The following is a 16,979-nucleotide window of genomic DNA, read 5'->3' on the forward strand; positions in this document are numbered from 1 at the left end:
ACAGAGCGCTACGTAACGTTGCCAATAAGAAAACATAAACAGCCTACTTACAATTGGCATCAAGTCTTTTCACCGATGAGTGTCGCATATTCCTTCAACCAGACAATCGCCGGAGACGTGTTTGGAGGCAACCCAGTCAGGCTGAAGGGCTTAGACACACTGTCCAGCGAGTGCAGCAAGGTGGAGGCTACCTGCTGTTTGGGGGTGTCATTATGTGGGGCCGACATACGCCGCTGGTGGTCACGGAAGGCGCCGTAACGGCTGTACGATACGTGAATGCCATCCTCCGACCGATGGTGCAACCATATCGGCAGCATATTGGCGAGGCATTCGTTTTCATGGACGACAATTCGCGCCCTTCAGGACAACGACATCCCTCGACTAGAGTGGCCAGCATGTTCTCCAGACATGAACCCTATCTAACATGATTGGACAAGATTGAAAAGAGCTGTTTATAGACGACGTGACCCACCAAGCACTGTGAGGGATGTACGCCGAATCGCCGGTGAGGAGTGGGACAATCTGGACTAACAGTGCCTTGATGAACTTGCGAATAGTATGCCACGACGAATACAGGCATGCATCAATCCAAGAGGACGTGTTACTGGGTATTAGAGATACCGGTGTGTACAGTAATCTGGACTACCACCTCTTAAGGTCTCGCTGTATGGTAGTACAGCATGTAATGTGTGGTTTTCATGCGCAATAAAAAGTTTGGAAATGATGCTTATGTTGGTCGCTATTCCAATTTTCTGTAGAGGTTCCGGAACTCTCGGAACCGAGGTGACGCAAGACTTTTTTTGATGTGTGTGTGTTTATTTTTATTCTAGGTACCTCGCAAAGTGTAAAGCAGAAATCTGAGAGAGTCTTAGAATTCTTCAATCTTTTTTCGATGTCCACGTTTAATTGGTGCAAAAAAATAGCAATAAAAACCGGAACACAGTTAATTCAGAAACCAGTTATATTGAGCGTTTTCAACAGTCAGATTATTAATTTCGGGAAATACGCTTCAGTTGGACCAATATTTATTCAAACCACGACGCGTTTCGAGATTTTAAAATCCCAATTTCTACTGTATGAAATTATTGTATTTGGCAATACATAATATTCGGTCAGGACAGTCAGTGTAAGAATTCTGATCATTGCATGTTGGCAGAATCTGTCAGTGAACCGACTTAGTCAGCGAAGATATAGAAAATCTGCACTTTTTAAATGTTGCTGAAGTTTTCAATAAAGGATAATGGTACCTCTTAACTAGTGGTTAGCACACTGGACTCGCACTCGGGAGGACGACGGTTCAATCCCGTCTCCAGCCATCCTGATTTAGGTTTTCCGTGATTTCCCTAAATCGTTTCAGGCAAATGCCGGATTGGTTCCTTTGAAAGGGCACGGCCGATTTCCTTCCCAATCCTTCCCTAACCCGAGCTTGCGCTCCGTCTCTAATGACCTCGTTGTCGACGGGACGTTAAACACTAACCACCACCACCACCACCACCTCTTAACTTCTGTTGTACCATGCCTCTTGTGGTTAGTGAGACGTGCGTGGCTCGTGTCCGCACCATCTCTTATTTTACATCCTCTTTTTTTTTAATTTTTTTTTTTACCTTACTGCTACCTCGTTAGGGTACTTTCAGTTTCTGTTGTCACTGAGTTGCTGCTTTGCCTGCCCGTGAGCGGCAGCTGGAGCGCTTATCGATATAGCCCCGCCGTGTTATCTACACCTACATCTACATCTACATTTACATTCCGCAAGCGACCCAACGGTGTGTGGCGGAGGGCACTTTACGTGCCACTGTCATTATCTCCCTTTCCTGTTCCAGTCGCGTATGGTTCGCGGGAAGAACGACTGTCTGAAAGCCTCTGTGCGCGCTCTAATCTCTCTAATTTTACATTCGTGATCTCCTCGGGAGGTATAAGTAGGGGGAAGCAATATATTCGATACCTCATCCAGAAACGCACCCTCTCGAAACCTGGCGAGCAAGCTACACCGCGATGCAGAGCGCCTCTCTTGCAGAGTCTGCCACTTGAGTTTGTTAAACATGTCCGTAACGCTATCACGGTTACCAAATAACCCTGTGACGAAACGCGCCGCTCTTCTTTGGATCTTCTCTATCTCCTCCGTCAACCCGATCTGGTACGGATCCCACACTGATGAGCAATACTCAAGTATAGGTCGAACGAGTGTTTTGTAAGCCACCTCCTTTGTTGATGGACTACATTTTCTAAGGACTCTCCCAATGAATCTCAACCTGGTACCCGCCTTACCAACAATTAATTTTATATGATCATTCCACTTCAAATCGTTCCGCACGCATACTCCCAGATATTTTACAGAAGTAACTGCTATCAGTGTTTGTTCCGCTATCATATAATCGTACAATAAAGGATCCTTCTTTCTATGTATTCGCAATACATTACATTTGTCTATATTAATGGTCAGTCGCCACTCCCTGCACCAAGTGCCTATCCGCTGCAGATCTTCCTGCATTTCGCTACAATTTTCTAATGCTGCAACTTCTCTGTATACTACAGCATCAGCCGCGAAAAGCCGCATGGAACTTCCGACACTATCTACTAGGTCATTTATATATATTGTGAAAAGCAATGGTCCCATAACACTCCCCTGTGGCACACCAGAAGTTACTTTAACGTCTGTAGACGTCTCTCCGTTGATATAACATGCTGTGTTGTGTTTGCTAAAAACTCTTCAATCCAGCCACACAGCTGGTCTGATATTCCGTAGGCTCTTACTTTGTTTATCAGGCGACAGTGCGGAACTGTATCGAACGCCTTCCGGAAGTCAAGAAAAATAGCATCTACCTGGGAGGCTGTATCTAATATTTTCTGGGTCTCATGAACAAATAAAGCGAGTTGGGTTTCACACGATCGCTGTTTCCGGAATGCATGTTGATTCCTACATAGTAGATTCTGAGTTTCCAAAAACGACATGATACTCGAGCAAAAGACATGTTCTAAAATTCTACAACAGATCGACGTCAGAGATATAGGTCTATAGTTTTGCGCATCTGCTCGACGACCCTTCTTGAAGACTGGGACTACCTGTGCTCTTTTCCAATCATTTGGAACCTTCTGTTCCTCTAGAGACTTGCGGTACACGGCTGTTAGAAGGGGGGCAAGTTCTTTCGCGTACTCTGTGTAGAATCGAATTGGTATCCCGTCAGGTCCAGTGGACTTTCCTCTGTTGAGTGATTCCAGTTGCTTTTCTATTCCTTGGACACTTATTTCGATGTCAGCCATTTTTCCGTTGGTGCGAGGATTTAGAGAAGGAACTGCAGTGCGGTCTTCCTCTGTGAAACAGCTTTGGAAAAAGGTGTTTAGTATTTCAGCTTTACGCTTGTCATCCTCTGTTTCAATGCCATCATCATCCCGGAGTTTCTGGACATGATGTTTCGAGCCACTTACTGATTTAACGTAAGACCAGAACTTCCTAGGATTTTCTGTCAAGTCGGTACCTAGTATTTTACTTTCGAATTCACTGAACGCTTCGCGCATAGCCCTTCTTACGCTAACTTTGACATCGTTTAGCTTCTGTTTGTCTGAGAGGTTTTGGCTGCGTTTAAATTTGGAGTGAAGTTCTCTTTGCTTTCGCAGTAATTTCCTAACTTTGTTGTTGTACCACGGTGGGTTTTTCCCGTCCCTCACAGTTTTACTCGGCACGTACCTGTCTAAAACGCATTTTACGATTACCTTGAACTTTTTCCATAAACACTCAACATTGTCAGTGTCGGAACAGAAATTTTCGTTTTGATCTGTTAGGTAGTCTGAAATCTGCCTTCTATTACTCTTGCTAAACAGATAAACCTTCCTCCCTTTTTTTATATTCCTATTAACTTCCATATTCAGGGATGCTGCAACGGCCTTATGATCACTGATTCCCTGTTCTGCGCTTACAGAGTCGAAAAGTTCGGGTCTGTTTGTTATCAGTAGGTCCAAGATGTTATCTCCACGAGTCGGTTCTCTGTTTAATTGCTCGAGGTAATTTTCGGATAGTGCACTCAGTATAATGTCACTCGATGCTCTGTCCCTACCACCCGTCCTAAACATCTGAGTGTCCCAGTCTATATCTGGTAAATTGAAATCTCCACCTAAGACCATTACATGCTGAGAAAATTTATGTGAAATGTATTCCAAATTTTCTCTCAGTTGTTCTGCCACTAATGCTGCTGAGTCGGGGGGTCGGTAAAAGGAGCCAATTATTAACCTAGCTCGGTTGTTGAGTGTAACCTCCACCCATAATAATTCACAGGAACTATCCACTTCTACTTCACTACAGGATAAACTACTACTAACAGCGACGAACACTCCACCACCGGTTGCATGCAATCTATCCTTTCTAAACACCGTCTGTGCCTTTGTAAAAATTTCGGCAGAATTTATCTCTGGCTTCAGCCAGCTTTCTGTACCTATAACGATTTCAGCTTCGGTGCTTTCTATCAGCGCTTGAAGTTCCGGTACTTTACCAACGCGTTTCGAGATTTTAAAATCCCAATTTCTACTGTATGAAATTATTGTATTTGGCAATACATAACATTCGGTCAGGACAGTCAGTGTAAGAATTCTGATCATTGCATGTTGGCAGAAACTGTCAGTGAACCGACTTAGTCAGCGATGATATAGAAAATCTGCACTTTTTAAATGTTGCTGAAGTTTTCAATAAAGGATAATGCTACCTCTTAACTTTTGTTGTACCATGCCTCTTGTGGTTAGTGAGACGTGCGTGGCTCGTGTCGGCACCATCTCTTATTTTACATCCTCTTTTTTTTCCCTTACTGCTACCTCGATAGGGTACTTTCAGTTTCTGTTGTCACTGAGTTGGTGCTTTGCCTGCCCGTGAACGGCAGCAGGAGCGCTTATCGATATAGCCCCGCCGTATTATCTCTGCTGACCGCTGTGACTTTCCGGTTGATGTCTGTCGCGCAGTGAGTTGGAACGAGTCTGCAGTGCAGTTCGGACCTGGCAGCTGGGACGCGGCGGAAGTCGGTCGGGTTGGAGCAGTGGTGAGGCTTGGATAGCCGTGACTCGCCTGACCACCACCGGTACACATGACTAGATCTGTGGACGGTCTTGGTTGATCGTCAGTTGGTCGTCTTACCGGACGACGTGTGTTTGCTCGCCGGTTGCTTATGGTTTCAAAAAATGCCTCTGAGCACTATGGGACTTAACATCTGAGGTCACCAGTCCCCTAGAACTTAGAACTGCTTAAACCTAACTAACCTAAGGACATCACACACATCCGTGCTCAAGGCAGGATTCGAACCTGCGGTCCGCCGCGCGTGGTCTCGCGGTAGCGTTCTCGCTTCCCGAGCACGGGGTCCCGGGTTCGATTCCCGGCGGGGTCAGGGATTTTCACCTGCCTCGAGATGACTGGGTGTTTGTGTTGTCCTCATCACTTGATCATCATCCAGGAAAGTGGCGAAATTGGACTGAGCAAAGGTTGGGACATTGTACGGGCGCTGATAACCACGCAGTTGAGCGCCCCACAAACCAAACATCATTATCATCACATCGAACCTGCGACCGTAGCAGTCGCGCGGTTCCAGGCTGAAGCGCCTAGAATCGCTCGGCCACTCCGGCCGGCTAGGCTTATGAGTTGGCGGTGTGTGTCTCAACTCGTGGTTCGGCCGTGTCATTGCTCAGTCACCGCTTCTAGCATTGGTGGCGTTCTTCGTCCCAGTGTTTGTGAAATTTTGTGTAGCTTACGATCTCAAGTGCTCAGTTATTGTAGTGCTGTCTCCGCGCTGGTGTGCGAGGATTTTGTCGGTCGGAGTGGAGCAGCGAGGAAATCTCCGTGGGGTGAGGTGTGGCTGGGCGCGCTGGCAGTCTCTACGCAGTGTCTGCGTGTGCGGGGCTGCTCCCATCGCCACGAGGTCCCGTAGCTCACCGACCCTGGTCACGGAAGTTGAGTTTGGATTTTATTTACCAGCAAGTCAAGACTGTTCACATTGTGCCGTTTGGTTCTTGTTGTTGGCTGTTGGGACATTCCAACGAGCAACAACGCGTGTGTGTTCGAGTTGGCGAAGGTTTAGCCACTGTCTGGTGGAGTCTAACCGTATTTGGTTATTTGCAACTGAAGTGCACCAGCGGAATTTTCTGCCTTGTGGCCGTTAATGTTCCGGTTTCCTGCCCTGGCCGTTGATGTAAATCTAGGCAGTGTCCTTTCCTCACCGTGTTGTCACTGTCCAGCACGGTGTGTAGTTCGACAGATTAATGTATTCTTTGTTGTGGGCGTCCATGCCTTTACGTTTGCATTGAACTCCTGGTTGTGTGCTGGTTGAGTGGAGTGCAAGTTACCTTGTCGGTGGGACCATTGACTGTCTGTTGGTTGGGGTGTCGTCGGATGGAGAATGGTTGGGACGACTGCCTGTCTCACCTAAGTGAACGTTAGTATTTCAAGTGCTGGCCGGCCCCCGAGACTTCTGAGCGCCGTTAGTTGCACTGCCTTTTCTTATTTTCTGCTGCGTGTACTTGTATGGCTTATAGCCGATGGTTTTGAATTAAAGTTGAATTGTTTGTAGTGGTGTTTTAAGTCATGGGCCTTCAGCCATTTTAAAATTAAAGTTCCTGACTTGTCAAGTGTTAGATTGTTCAGGGCCTTCAGCCTAGTTTAAGATAAGGCTTTGTCGTTTAAATTTATTTTACCTCGAGTTTTATGTCATGGGACCTTCAGCCGTTTTTAAATTAAGGACCTTTGTCTTTTGAGCATCAGACTGTTAGGGGCCTTCAGCCTAATTGAAGATAAGGCCTTCTGACTTGTGTTTTTTTTTAATTTAATTTTACCTTGAGTCTTATGTCAATGGCCTTCAGCTGTCCTTAAATTAACGTTGTTGCTTTTCAAGAGATTTTTGGGCCTTCAGCCAAATTATAGAACTTACTTAATGTGAGGCCTTCTGCCATCTAATATTCTTTTTGCGTCTGAATTTTGAGGAAATGGCTTTCAGCCATTTTTATTATTATTATTAAAGTGGTTGTGCCCTTAAGGCATAAGGTAGTGTGGCGTATTCAGCCGATAACTAACTTAAAGAATTTGTACTGTAATGTATGGTCAAATAAATAAAGTTATATGTGTTCGAGTGTAACTCACAGCTGCTCATTTCTGCCCCTTTCCACAATTCCAGCTACTGTCCTGTCCTGGGGGCTTAGCAGGGCGTCTGAGTGAGAACTGATGGATGTGGTAAAGTGGATCAAAATGAAGCTACTTTATGTGTGGTGTTTGTGAAGCTGTGAAAGTTGTTGGTGATTTGACTGTATGTTGTTGTTCTTGTGGTCTTCAGTCCTGAGACTGGTTTGGTGCAGCTCTCCATGCTACTCTATCCTGTGCAAGCTTCTTCATCTCCCAGTACCTACTGCAACCTACATCCTTCTGAATCTGCTTAGTGTATTCATCTCTTGGTCTCCCCCTACGATTTTTACCCTCCACGCTGCCCTCCAATACTAAATTGGTGATCCCTTGATGCCTCAGAACATGTTCTACCAACCGATCCCTTCTTCTGGTCAGGTTGTGCCACAAATTTCTCTTCTCCCCAATCCTATTCAATACTTCCTCATTAGTTATGTGATCTACCCATCTAATCTTCAGCATTCTTCTGTAGCACCACATTTCGAAAGCTTCTATTCTCTTCTTGTCCAAACTATTTACCATCCATGTTTCACTTCCATACATGGCTACACTCCATACAAATACTTTCAGAAATGACTTCCTGACACTTAAATCTATACTCGATGTTAACAAATTTCTCTTCTTCAGAAATGCTTTCCTTACCATTGCCAGTCTACATTTTATATCCTCTCTACTTCGACCATCATCAGTTATTTTGCTCACCAAATAGCAAAACTCCTTTACTACTTTAAGTGTCTCAGTTCTTAATCTAATACCCTCAACATCACCCGACTTAATTCGACAATAGAACTCCTGATAACAACATCCTCTTGAGTAGTCCCCGCCCGGAGATCCGAATGGGGGACTATTTTACCTCCGGAATATTTTACCCAAGAGGACGCCATCATCATTTAATCATACAGTAAAGCTGCATGCCCTCGGGAAAAATTACGGCCGTAGTTTCCCCTTGCTTTCAGCCGTTCGCAGTACCAGCACAGCAAGGCCGTTTTGGCTAGTGTTACAAGGCCAGATCAGTCAATCATCCAGACTGTTGCCCTTGCAACTACTGAAAAGGCTGCTGCCCCTCCTCAGGAACCATACGTTTGTCTGGCCTCTCAACAGATACCCCTCCGTTGTGGTTGTACCTACGGTATGACTATCTGTATCGCTGAGGCACGCAAGCCTCCCCACCAACGGCAAGGTCCATGGTTCATGGTTCACTGTATATTATCATAAATTCATAAATAAAAACCCTGACCCCCTCACCAAAAAATAAAAATAAAATAAAAATCTAAACATTGATATTGCCGAGAAGCGATTCTTGGTGTTGTCGCTCTCAGGGGCACTCTGTGTGAGACACCTCTGTGCATGTGACTCACACTACACGGGGTAGCTGCACGGTCTGTGGCACCTTGCATGGTTCACACAACTCCCCCAGCGGTGGTTCGAGTCCTCCCTTGGCCATGGGTGTGTCTGTTGTCCTTAGCATGAGTTAGTTTAAGTTAGGTTAAGTAGATGACCTCAACAGTTTGGTCCCATCGGAACTTACATCTACATCTACATCTACATGACTACTCTGCAATTCACATTTAAGTGCTTGGCAGAGGGTTCATCGAACCACAATCATACTATCTCTCTACCATTCCACTCCCGAACATCGCGCGGGAAAAACGAACACCTAAACCTTTCTGTTCGAGCTCTGATTCCTCTTATTTTATTTTGATGATCATTCCTACTTATGTAGGTTCGGCTCAACAAAATATTTTCGCATACGGAAGAGAAAGTTGGTGACTGAGATTTCGTAAATAGATCTCGCCGCGACGAAAAACGTCTTTGCTTTAATGACTTCCATCCAAACTCGCCTATCATATCTGCCACACTCTCTCTCTCCCCTATTACGTGATAATACGAAAAGAGCTGCCCTTTTTGCACCCTTTCGATGTCCTCCGTCAATCCCACCTGGTAAGGATCCCACACCGCGCAGCAATATTCTAACAGAGGACGAACGAATGTAGTGTAAGCTGTCTCTTTAGTCGACTTGTTGCATCTTCTAAGTGTCCTGCCAATGAAACGCAACCTTTGGCTCGCCTTCCCCACAATATTATCTATGTGGTCTGTCCAACTAAAGTTGTTCGTAATTTTAACACCCAGGTACTTAGTTGAATTGACAGCTTTGAGAATTGTACTATTTATCGAGTAATCGAATTCCAACAGATTTCTTTTGGAACTCATGTGGATCACCTCACACTTTTCGTTATTTAGCGTCAACTGCCACCTGCCACACCATACAGCAATCTTTTCTAAATCGCTTTGCAACTGATACTGGTCTTCGGATGACCTTACTAAACGGTAAATTTCAGCATCATCTGCGAACAACCTAAGAGAACTGCTCAGATTGTCACCCAGGTCATTTATATAAACCAGGAACAGCAGAGGTCCCAGGACGCTTCCCTGGGGAACACCTGATATCACTTCAGTTTTACTCGATGATTTGCCGTCTATTACTACGAACTGCGACCTTCCTGACAGGAAATCACGAATCCAGTCGCACAACTGAGACGATACCCCATAGGACCGCAGCTTGAGTAGAAGTCGCTTGTGAGGAACGGTGTCAAAAGCTTTCCGGAAACCTAGAAATACGGAATCAACTTGAGATCCCCTGTCGATAGCGGCCATCTGAAACCATGCTGATTACGTATCAATAGATCGTTCCCTTCGAGGTGATTCATAATGTTTGAATACAGTATATGCTCCAAAACCCGACTGGAAAGCGACGTCAATGATATTGGTCTGTAGTTCGATGGATTACTCCTAATACCCTTCTTAAACACTGGTGCGACCTGCGCAATTTTCCAATCTGTAGGTACAGATCTATCGGTGAGCGAGCGGTTGTATGTGATTGCTAAGTAGGGAGCTATTGTATCAGCGTAATCTGAAAGGAACCTAATCGGTATACAATCTGGACCTGAAGACTTGCCCGTATCAAGCGATTTGTTGTTTCGCAACCCCTAAGGTATCTACTTCTAAGAAACTCATGCTAGCAGCTGTTCGTGTTTCAAATTCTGGAATATTCCATTCGTCTTCCCTGGTGAAGGAATTTCGGAAAACTGCGTTCAATAACTCCGCTTCAGCCTCACAGTCGTCGGTAACAGTACCATCGGCACTGCGCAGCGAAGGTATTGACTGCGTCTTGCCTCTTGTGTACTTTACATACGACCAGAATTTCTTCGGATTTTCTACCAAATTTCGAGACAATGTTTCGTTGTGGAACCTATTAAAGGCATCTCGAATTTAAGTCCGTGCCAAATTTCGCGCGTCTGTAAATTTTAGCCAATCTTCGGGATTTCGCGTTCTTCTGAACTTCGCACGCTTTTTCCTTTGCCTCTGCAACAGCGTTCGGACCTGTTTTGTGTACCATGGGGGATCAGTTCCATCTCTTACCAATTTATGAGCTATGAATCTTTCAATTGCTGTTGCTACTATGTCTTTGAATTTGACCCACATCTCGTCTACATTTGCATAGTCAGTTCGGAAGGAATGGAGATTGTCTCTTAGGAAGGCTTCTAGTGACACTTTATCCGCTTTTTTAAATAAAATTATTTTGCGTTTGTTTCTGGTGGATTTGGAAGAAACGGTATTGAGCCTAGCTACAACGACCTTGTGATCACTAATCCCTGTATCAGTCATGATGCTCTCTATTAGCTCTGGATTGTTTGTGGCTAAGAGGTCAAGTGTGTTTTCGCAACCATTTACAATTCGCGTGGGTTCGTGGAGTAACTGCTCGAAATAATTTTCGGAGAAAGCATTTAGGACAATCTCGGAAGATGTTTTCTGCCTACCACCGGTTTTGAACAAGTATTTTTGCCAACATATCGAGGGGAGGTTGAAGTCCCCACCAACTATAACCGTATGAGTGGGGTATTTATTTGTTACGAGACTCAAATTTTCTCTGAACTGTTCAGCAACTATATCATCGGAGTCTGGGGGTCGGTAGAAGGAGCCAATTATTAACTTAGTTCGGCTGTTAAGTATAACCTCCATCCATACCAATTCGCATACTACAAGATAAATCACTACTGACAGACACAAACACTCCACCACCAATTCTGCCTAATCTATGTTTCCTGAACACCGTCTGAGACTTCGAAAAAATTTCTGCAGAACTTATTTCAGGCTTTAGCCAGCTTTCTGTACCTATAACGATTTCAGCTTCTGTGCTTTCTATTAGCGCTTGTAACTCAGGGACTTTCCCAGCACAACTACAACAATTTACAACTACAATTCCGACTGTTCCTTGATCCAAGCACGTCTTGTATTTGCCATGCACCCTTTGAGATTGCAGCCCACCCCATACTTTCCCGAGGCCTTCTAACCTAAAAAACCGCCCAGTCCACGCCACACAGCCTCCGCTACCCGTGTAGCCGCCAGCTGAGTGTAGTGAACTCCTGACCTATTCAGCGGAACCCGAAACCCCACCACCCTATGGCGCAAGTCAAGGAATCTGCAGCCAACAAGGTCGCAAAACCGTCTGAGCCTCTGATTCAGACCCTCCACCCGGCTCTGCACCAAAGGTCCGCAGTCGGTTCTGTCAACGACGCTGCAGATGGTGAGCTCTGCCTTCATCTCGTAAGCAAGACCGGCAGCCTCCACCAAATCAGATAGCCGCTGGAATCCAGAGAGAATTTCCTCGGATCCAAAGCGACACACGTCATTAGTGCCGACATGTGCCACCACCTGCAGCTGGCTGCACCCTGTGCTCTTCATGGCATCCGCAAGGACCCTTTCCTCATCAGGAATGACTCCACCCGGAATGCACACGGAGTGCACACTGGATTTCTTCCCCTCCTTAGCCGCCATATCCCTAAGGGTCCCCATAACGCGCCTAACACTGGAGCTCCCAACTACCAATAAACCCACCCTCTGCGACTGCCCGGACCTTGAAGGCCGAGAATCATCCTCTGAAACAGGGTAGGCAGCTGCATCTGGCTCAGCCGGAGACAGTGCCTGAAACCTGTTTGTCAGACGCACCGGGGAGGCTTTACCACCACCACCATCACTCCCACCACTACCACCATGTGAGTCGCAGCACAACACAGAGCTGTGTTCTGAAGTGCTGTTGCGCAGGTTGCCTGTGTGCATCGGCTGCAGTCCAGGTTTTCCTGCATCACTGCTGATACCGTGAGTTCACTCACACGTACATCGTTGGTGCCGCACCACACTTCCAGTCCTCAGTAGCGTTCCTGCCGTGCGGCTGTCTGGCGATAGACAGTTTCCACCAACATGCAAGGACTGGAACTCTTGCACTGACTGGCCCAACCACATGTTATTTGTTACCAAATACAATAGTTTCATACACCGGAAGATGGGATTTTAAAATCTCGACATGAGTCGTGGTTTAAATAAATATGAGTGCAACTGAAACTGATCCATCTAAATCAGTTATCATACCTTTCACAAGGAGAGGTCCTCAGCAGTGCGATCAACTTTTTGAAACCATCTGTATAGTTATGTTGGTTAAGATATACTAGTACCTGATGGTAAAAGATTTTCCTAATTTTATGTCACACTCAATAGTGTAAAAAGAAACCGCATCAGATAGTCTGGTTGTGTGGTGTAATGGAGTGATGTAATGGACAGGATAGTAGCTTCACATGCAAGTGATTGAGAGAGTCCATATCATGCCGGGTGCATTTTCTTAATTTTTAAATCTTTATCGAAATGAATTGGATCATCATTTTTATTCAGTTAATTTATTTTAATCTAAATTTTTGTTTCAGTTTCTTTGTCGCATCAACTCCTTTATTTTCTCTCATTTTTCTTCCTATCATTCTTTTTCCACTTGAAATAGTTTTTCATTTGTTTTCACTTATTTTTATGTATTAATTTCGATTTTATTTCTTGCCTTTTATTACCCTGTTTCTTTGTCCACATAATTGTGTTCATTATATCTTTTTCTCATTTTGTTTGAATTTCGTTATACTTTCATTTAAATCATCATATGCGTTATTTTGTCCATAGTGGAATAGGCATTTAGGTTATGTTTTAAATTTTGTATGAAGAATACAATGCAAAAAATTCCACATTTGCTAATGAAAAATACATTTCTCACACCACTGTACAGACAGTATAAATATATTATTTGGTCTTTTGTTTTTTAACTGATAGATCAGAATTTTCAAATAATTGAATATTATAATAGGTAATTATTAAGTTCATATTCATAAAAATTCCAATTGGATACAGAATTATATAAAGAAAAAATGAAATAAATGAAAAAAGTTGATAATGCAAAAAATAATATGACAGAGGAATAATACAAAACATTATATTTAAACCAGTTAAATGAGTAAAAACAATGATCAAAATCATTTCGATAAAGATGTAAAAATCAAAAAGCTTATTGTCCCTAACAAGACTCAAACCCACAATCTCTTGCATGTGAAGCTATTATACAATCCATTACATCACGCAACAAGACCATGTAATTCAGCATGTTTTAACGTCATTGAGCATCACACAAAATTCTGAAATTTTTTCATCAGTTACTCACAACCAAGGGCCCAACAGGGTGAATGGTAGCAGGGTGTAATACTTGGGACCTTAACTTACATCACAATATATTTGGTTTCAAAAAGTTGATCGCACTGCTGGGGACCTCTCGTCACGTGAAAATGTCTTACATACCAAATCTTGTCCTTTAACAATCATATTAATCTGCAAACGAAAATATCCAATCTAAGCGAAAATTGTTTGTTTCAGCGATACCTGGCATCGCAATATTCTGTTGTTGCAGGGCGAGTTCAGGGCTGATGAGCCCTGCGGCGTGGGTGGGCGTGGCCGTCTTCTCGGGCGTGCTGCTATTGGGCGGCTCCGTGCTGGTGGTGGTCGTCATCTGCCGACGGAGGCGCCTCTACAGGCCAATCGCCAAAGCCTCGCAGCCTGCCAGTGAGTAATCACACATGTCCTGACCCTGCCCATCTGCAGTGTGACTCAGGAGGAGTGTTACATAATTTGTGAGGTGACTCTACACGTGAATGTAAACCAAAAAATTCCTATGATTATGTGTCAGATTTTCGATCGTTGTAGGACTAGAGTGGGTTGAAGACTACACACATTGCTGAATGATTATGAGGACAAGGGTGAATATTATTTACCGAAATGTTGCGTAGGCATTGTGGTGGACAGAATAATGGTGTGGCAGGTGACTCATTCATCCTACAAGAGGTGTTCGAAAAGTCGCTCACTCAGCTTAATGCACTCAGCAATGCCTCAGAGGGTGTGTTGTGCTGCACATGGAACACCGTATCGGCAGGCTTCAATGTGGCCAACAAGCTCTTCACATGTATCCACCCTTGTAGCATATAGTTGTATTATTTTTTTTATTTGCTATTTTATTTGAGTCCAACAGAATGTTGGACATGAATACAACACAGCATTATACTGTTTAAGAGGGGGGAAAGTCTACATAGAATGTCTACATACGGAAAAATAACAAAAAAGTCTACATACTTTCATCTGGTAATCTGGTTCACAGATACTGTTCATCCGAAATCCAGACTACTGGTCCATAGCACAACTATGGACTACACTGTTATACAGCACTATACTACTGTGCTTGGTATCAGAACCAAGCTGGATTTCTCATTTGCCGAGATGGTTAGTCTGTGTCACAGTGAGACACAACTCAGGATTCACACATGCTGCACTTCTGTGGCACCCAAAGTGTGGAGACTCGGACATGGCTGCCACGGTCTCACGAAATCCTTCCTGGTCCTCGCCGAGGCCCATCTCCTCACTGCTTCAGGAAGGCTGACGTAGCTGTGCTGTGGCGCGTACCGTTATCGTCATGTACGGCCTCTACTTGCTGGTATCTCAGCCATGTAGGCTTGCAGTTCACAGATTGATATTTTAGCTGTCAGCGTGCTCAGCTTACTCCACGGTTCCTCATTCCTTATTATATTACAGACTTTTGCATTTCCAACTGCGCTCCTGTCCTGGTCTGTAACATCTCGTCTAACGGACACCAGACAACGTGATCCAGGGCGCCGATTCGCCCACATTCACAAGTGTCTGTGGTGCACTGTTGTATTGTTAGTAAGCAGCTGGGAAATCGACCATGTCCTGACAGGTGGTGTGTAGCTCCCTTGGTCGGAAGGAAGTATGTCATTCTCGTTCTTTCTTTTATGCTAGAAAGCATGTGGTGGGGTCTCCCTCCCTCTTTCTGCCCTGTCTCAGATCTGTTGCCCTTCTGTATCAATGCTTGCCTTTACTTCCTTATTCAATACGGTTCTCGTGCCCATTATCTCCCTTATCGTATCATACACTCCTGGAAATTGAAATAAGAACACCGTGAATTCATTGTCCCAGGAAGGGGAAACTTTATTGACACATTCCTGGGGTCAGATACATCACATGATCACACTGACAGAACCACAGGCACATAGACACAGGCAACAGAGCATGCACAATGTCGGCACTAGTACAGTGTATATCCACCTTTCACAGCAATGCAGGCTGCTATTCTCCCATGGAGACGATCGTAGAGATGCTGGATGTAGTCCTGTGGAACGGCTTGCCATGCCATTTCCACCTGGCGCCTCAGTTGGACCAGCGTTCGTGCTGGACGTGCAGACCGCGTGAGACGACGCTTCATCCAGTCCCAAACATGCTCAATGGGGGACAGATCCGGAGATCTTGCTGGCCAGGGTAGTTGACTTACACCTTCTAGAGCACGTTGGGTGGCACGGGATACATGCGGACGTGCATTGTCCTGTTGGAACAGCAAGTTCCCATGCCGGTCTAGGAATGGTAGAACGATGGATTCGATGACGGTTTGGATGTACCGTGCACTATTCAGTGTCCCCTCGACGATCACCAGTGGTGTACGGCCAGTGTAGGAGATCGCTCCCCACACCGTGATGCCGGGTGTTGGCCCTGTGTGCCTCGGTCGTATGCAGTCCTGATTGTGGCGCTCACCTGCACGGCGCCAAACACGCATACGACCATCATTGGCACCAAAGCAGAAGCGACTCTCATCGCTGAAGACGACACGTCTCCATTCGTCCCTCCATTCACGCCTGTCGCGACACCACTCGAGGCGGGCTGCACGATGTTGGGGCGTGAGCGGAAGACGGCCTAACGGTGTGCGGGACCGTAGCCCAGCTTCATGGAGACGGTTGCGAATGGTCCTCGCCGATACTCCAGGAGCAACAGTGTCCCTAATTTGCTGGGAAGTGGCGGTGCGGTCCCCTACGGCACTGCGTAGGATCCTACGGTCTTGGCGTGCATCCGTGCGTCGCTGCGGTCCGGTCCCAGGTCGACGGGCACGTGCACCTTCCGCCGACCACTGGCGACAACATCGATGTACTGTGGAGACCTCACGCCCCACGTGTTGAGCAATTCGGCGGTACGTCCATCCGGCCTCCCGCATGCCCACTATACGCCCTCGTTCAAAGTCCGTCAACTGCACATACGGTTCACGTCCACGCTGTCGCGGCATGCTACCAGTGTTAAAGACTGCGATGGAGCTCCGTATGCCACGGCAAACTGGCTGACACTGACGGCGGCGGTGCACAAATGCTGCGCAGCTAGCGCCATTCGACGGCCAACATCGCGGTTCCTGGTGTGTCCGCTGTGCCGTGCGTGTGATCATTGCTTGTACAGCCCTCTCGCAGTGTCCGGAGCAAGTATGGTGGGTCTGACACACCGGTGTCAATGTGTTCTTTTTTCCATTTCCAGGAGTGTATTTGCGCTTTTTGAGCCAGTATTGTGCACCTCTCTTTCTTACTGCTGGATCTAGCGGCTGCAAGCCTAACATCAACAGCAGCGTCTCATTTGGTGTTGGTTTTTAGGCGCCTCTCAG

General features: G+C 45.6%; 1 protein-coding gene across 1 annotated transcript in view; it reads left to right on the top strand.

Moving 5' to 3' along the window:
- Positions 1–16,979, top strand: part of LOC126106105 (fibrillin-2) — a 142,822-nt gene that overhangs the window by 107,542 nt on the left and 18,301 nt on the right. Inside the window, exon 4 of the mRNA XM_049912352.1 lies at positions 13,911–14,062. Within this exon, the coding sequence (XP_049768309.1) occupies positions 13,911–14,062 (152 nt within the window). The remainder of the gene's footprint in view (positions 1–13,910; positions 14,063–16,979) is intronic.

This window comes from Schistocerca cancellata, chromosome 10 (genome assembly GCF_023864275.1).
Source record: "Schistocerca cancellata isolate TAMUIC-IGC-003103 chromosome 10, iqSchCanc2.1, whole genome shotgun sequence".
Taxonomy (NCBI): Eukaryota; Metazoa; Arthropoda; class Insecta; order Orthoptera; family Acrididae; genus Schistocerca; species Schistocerca cancellata.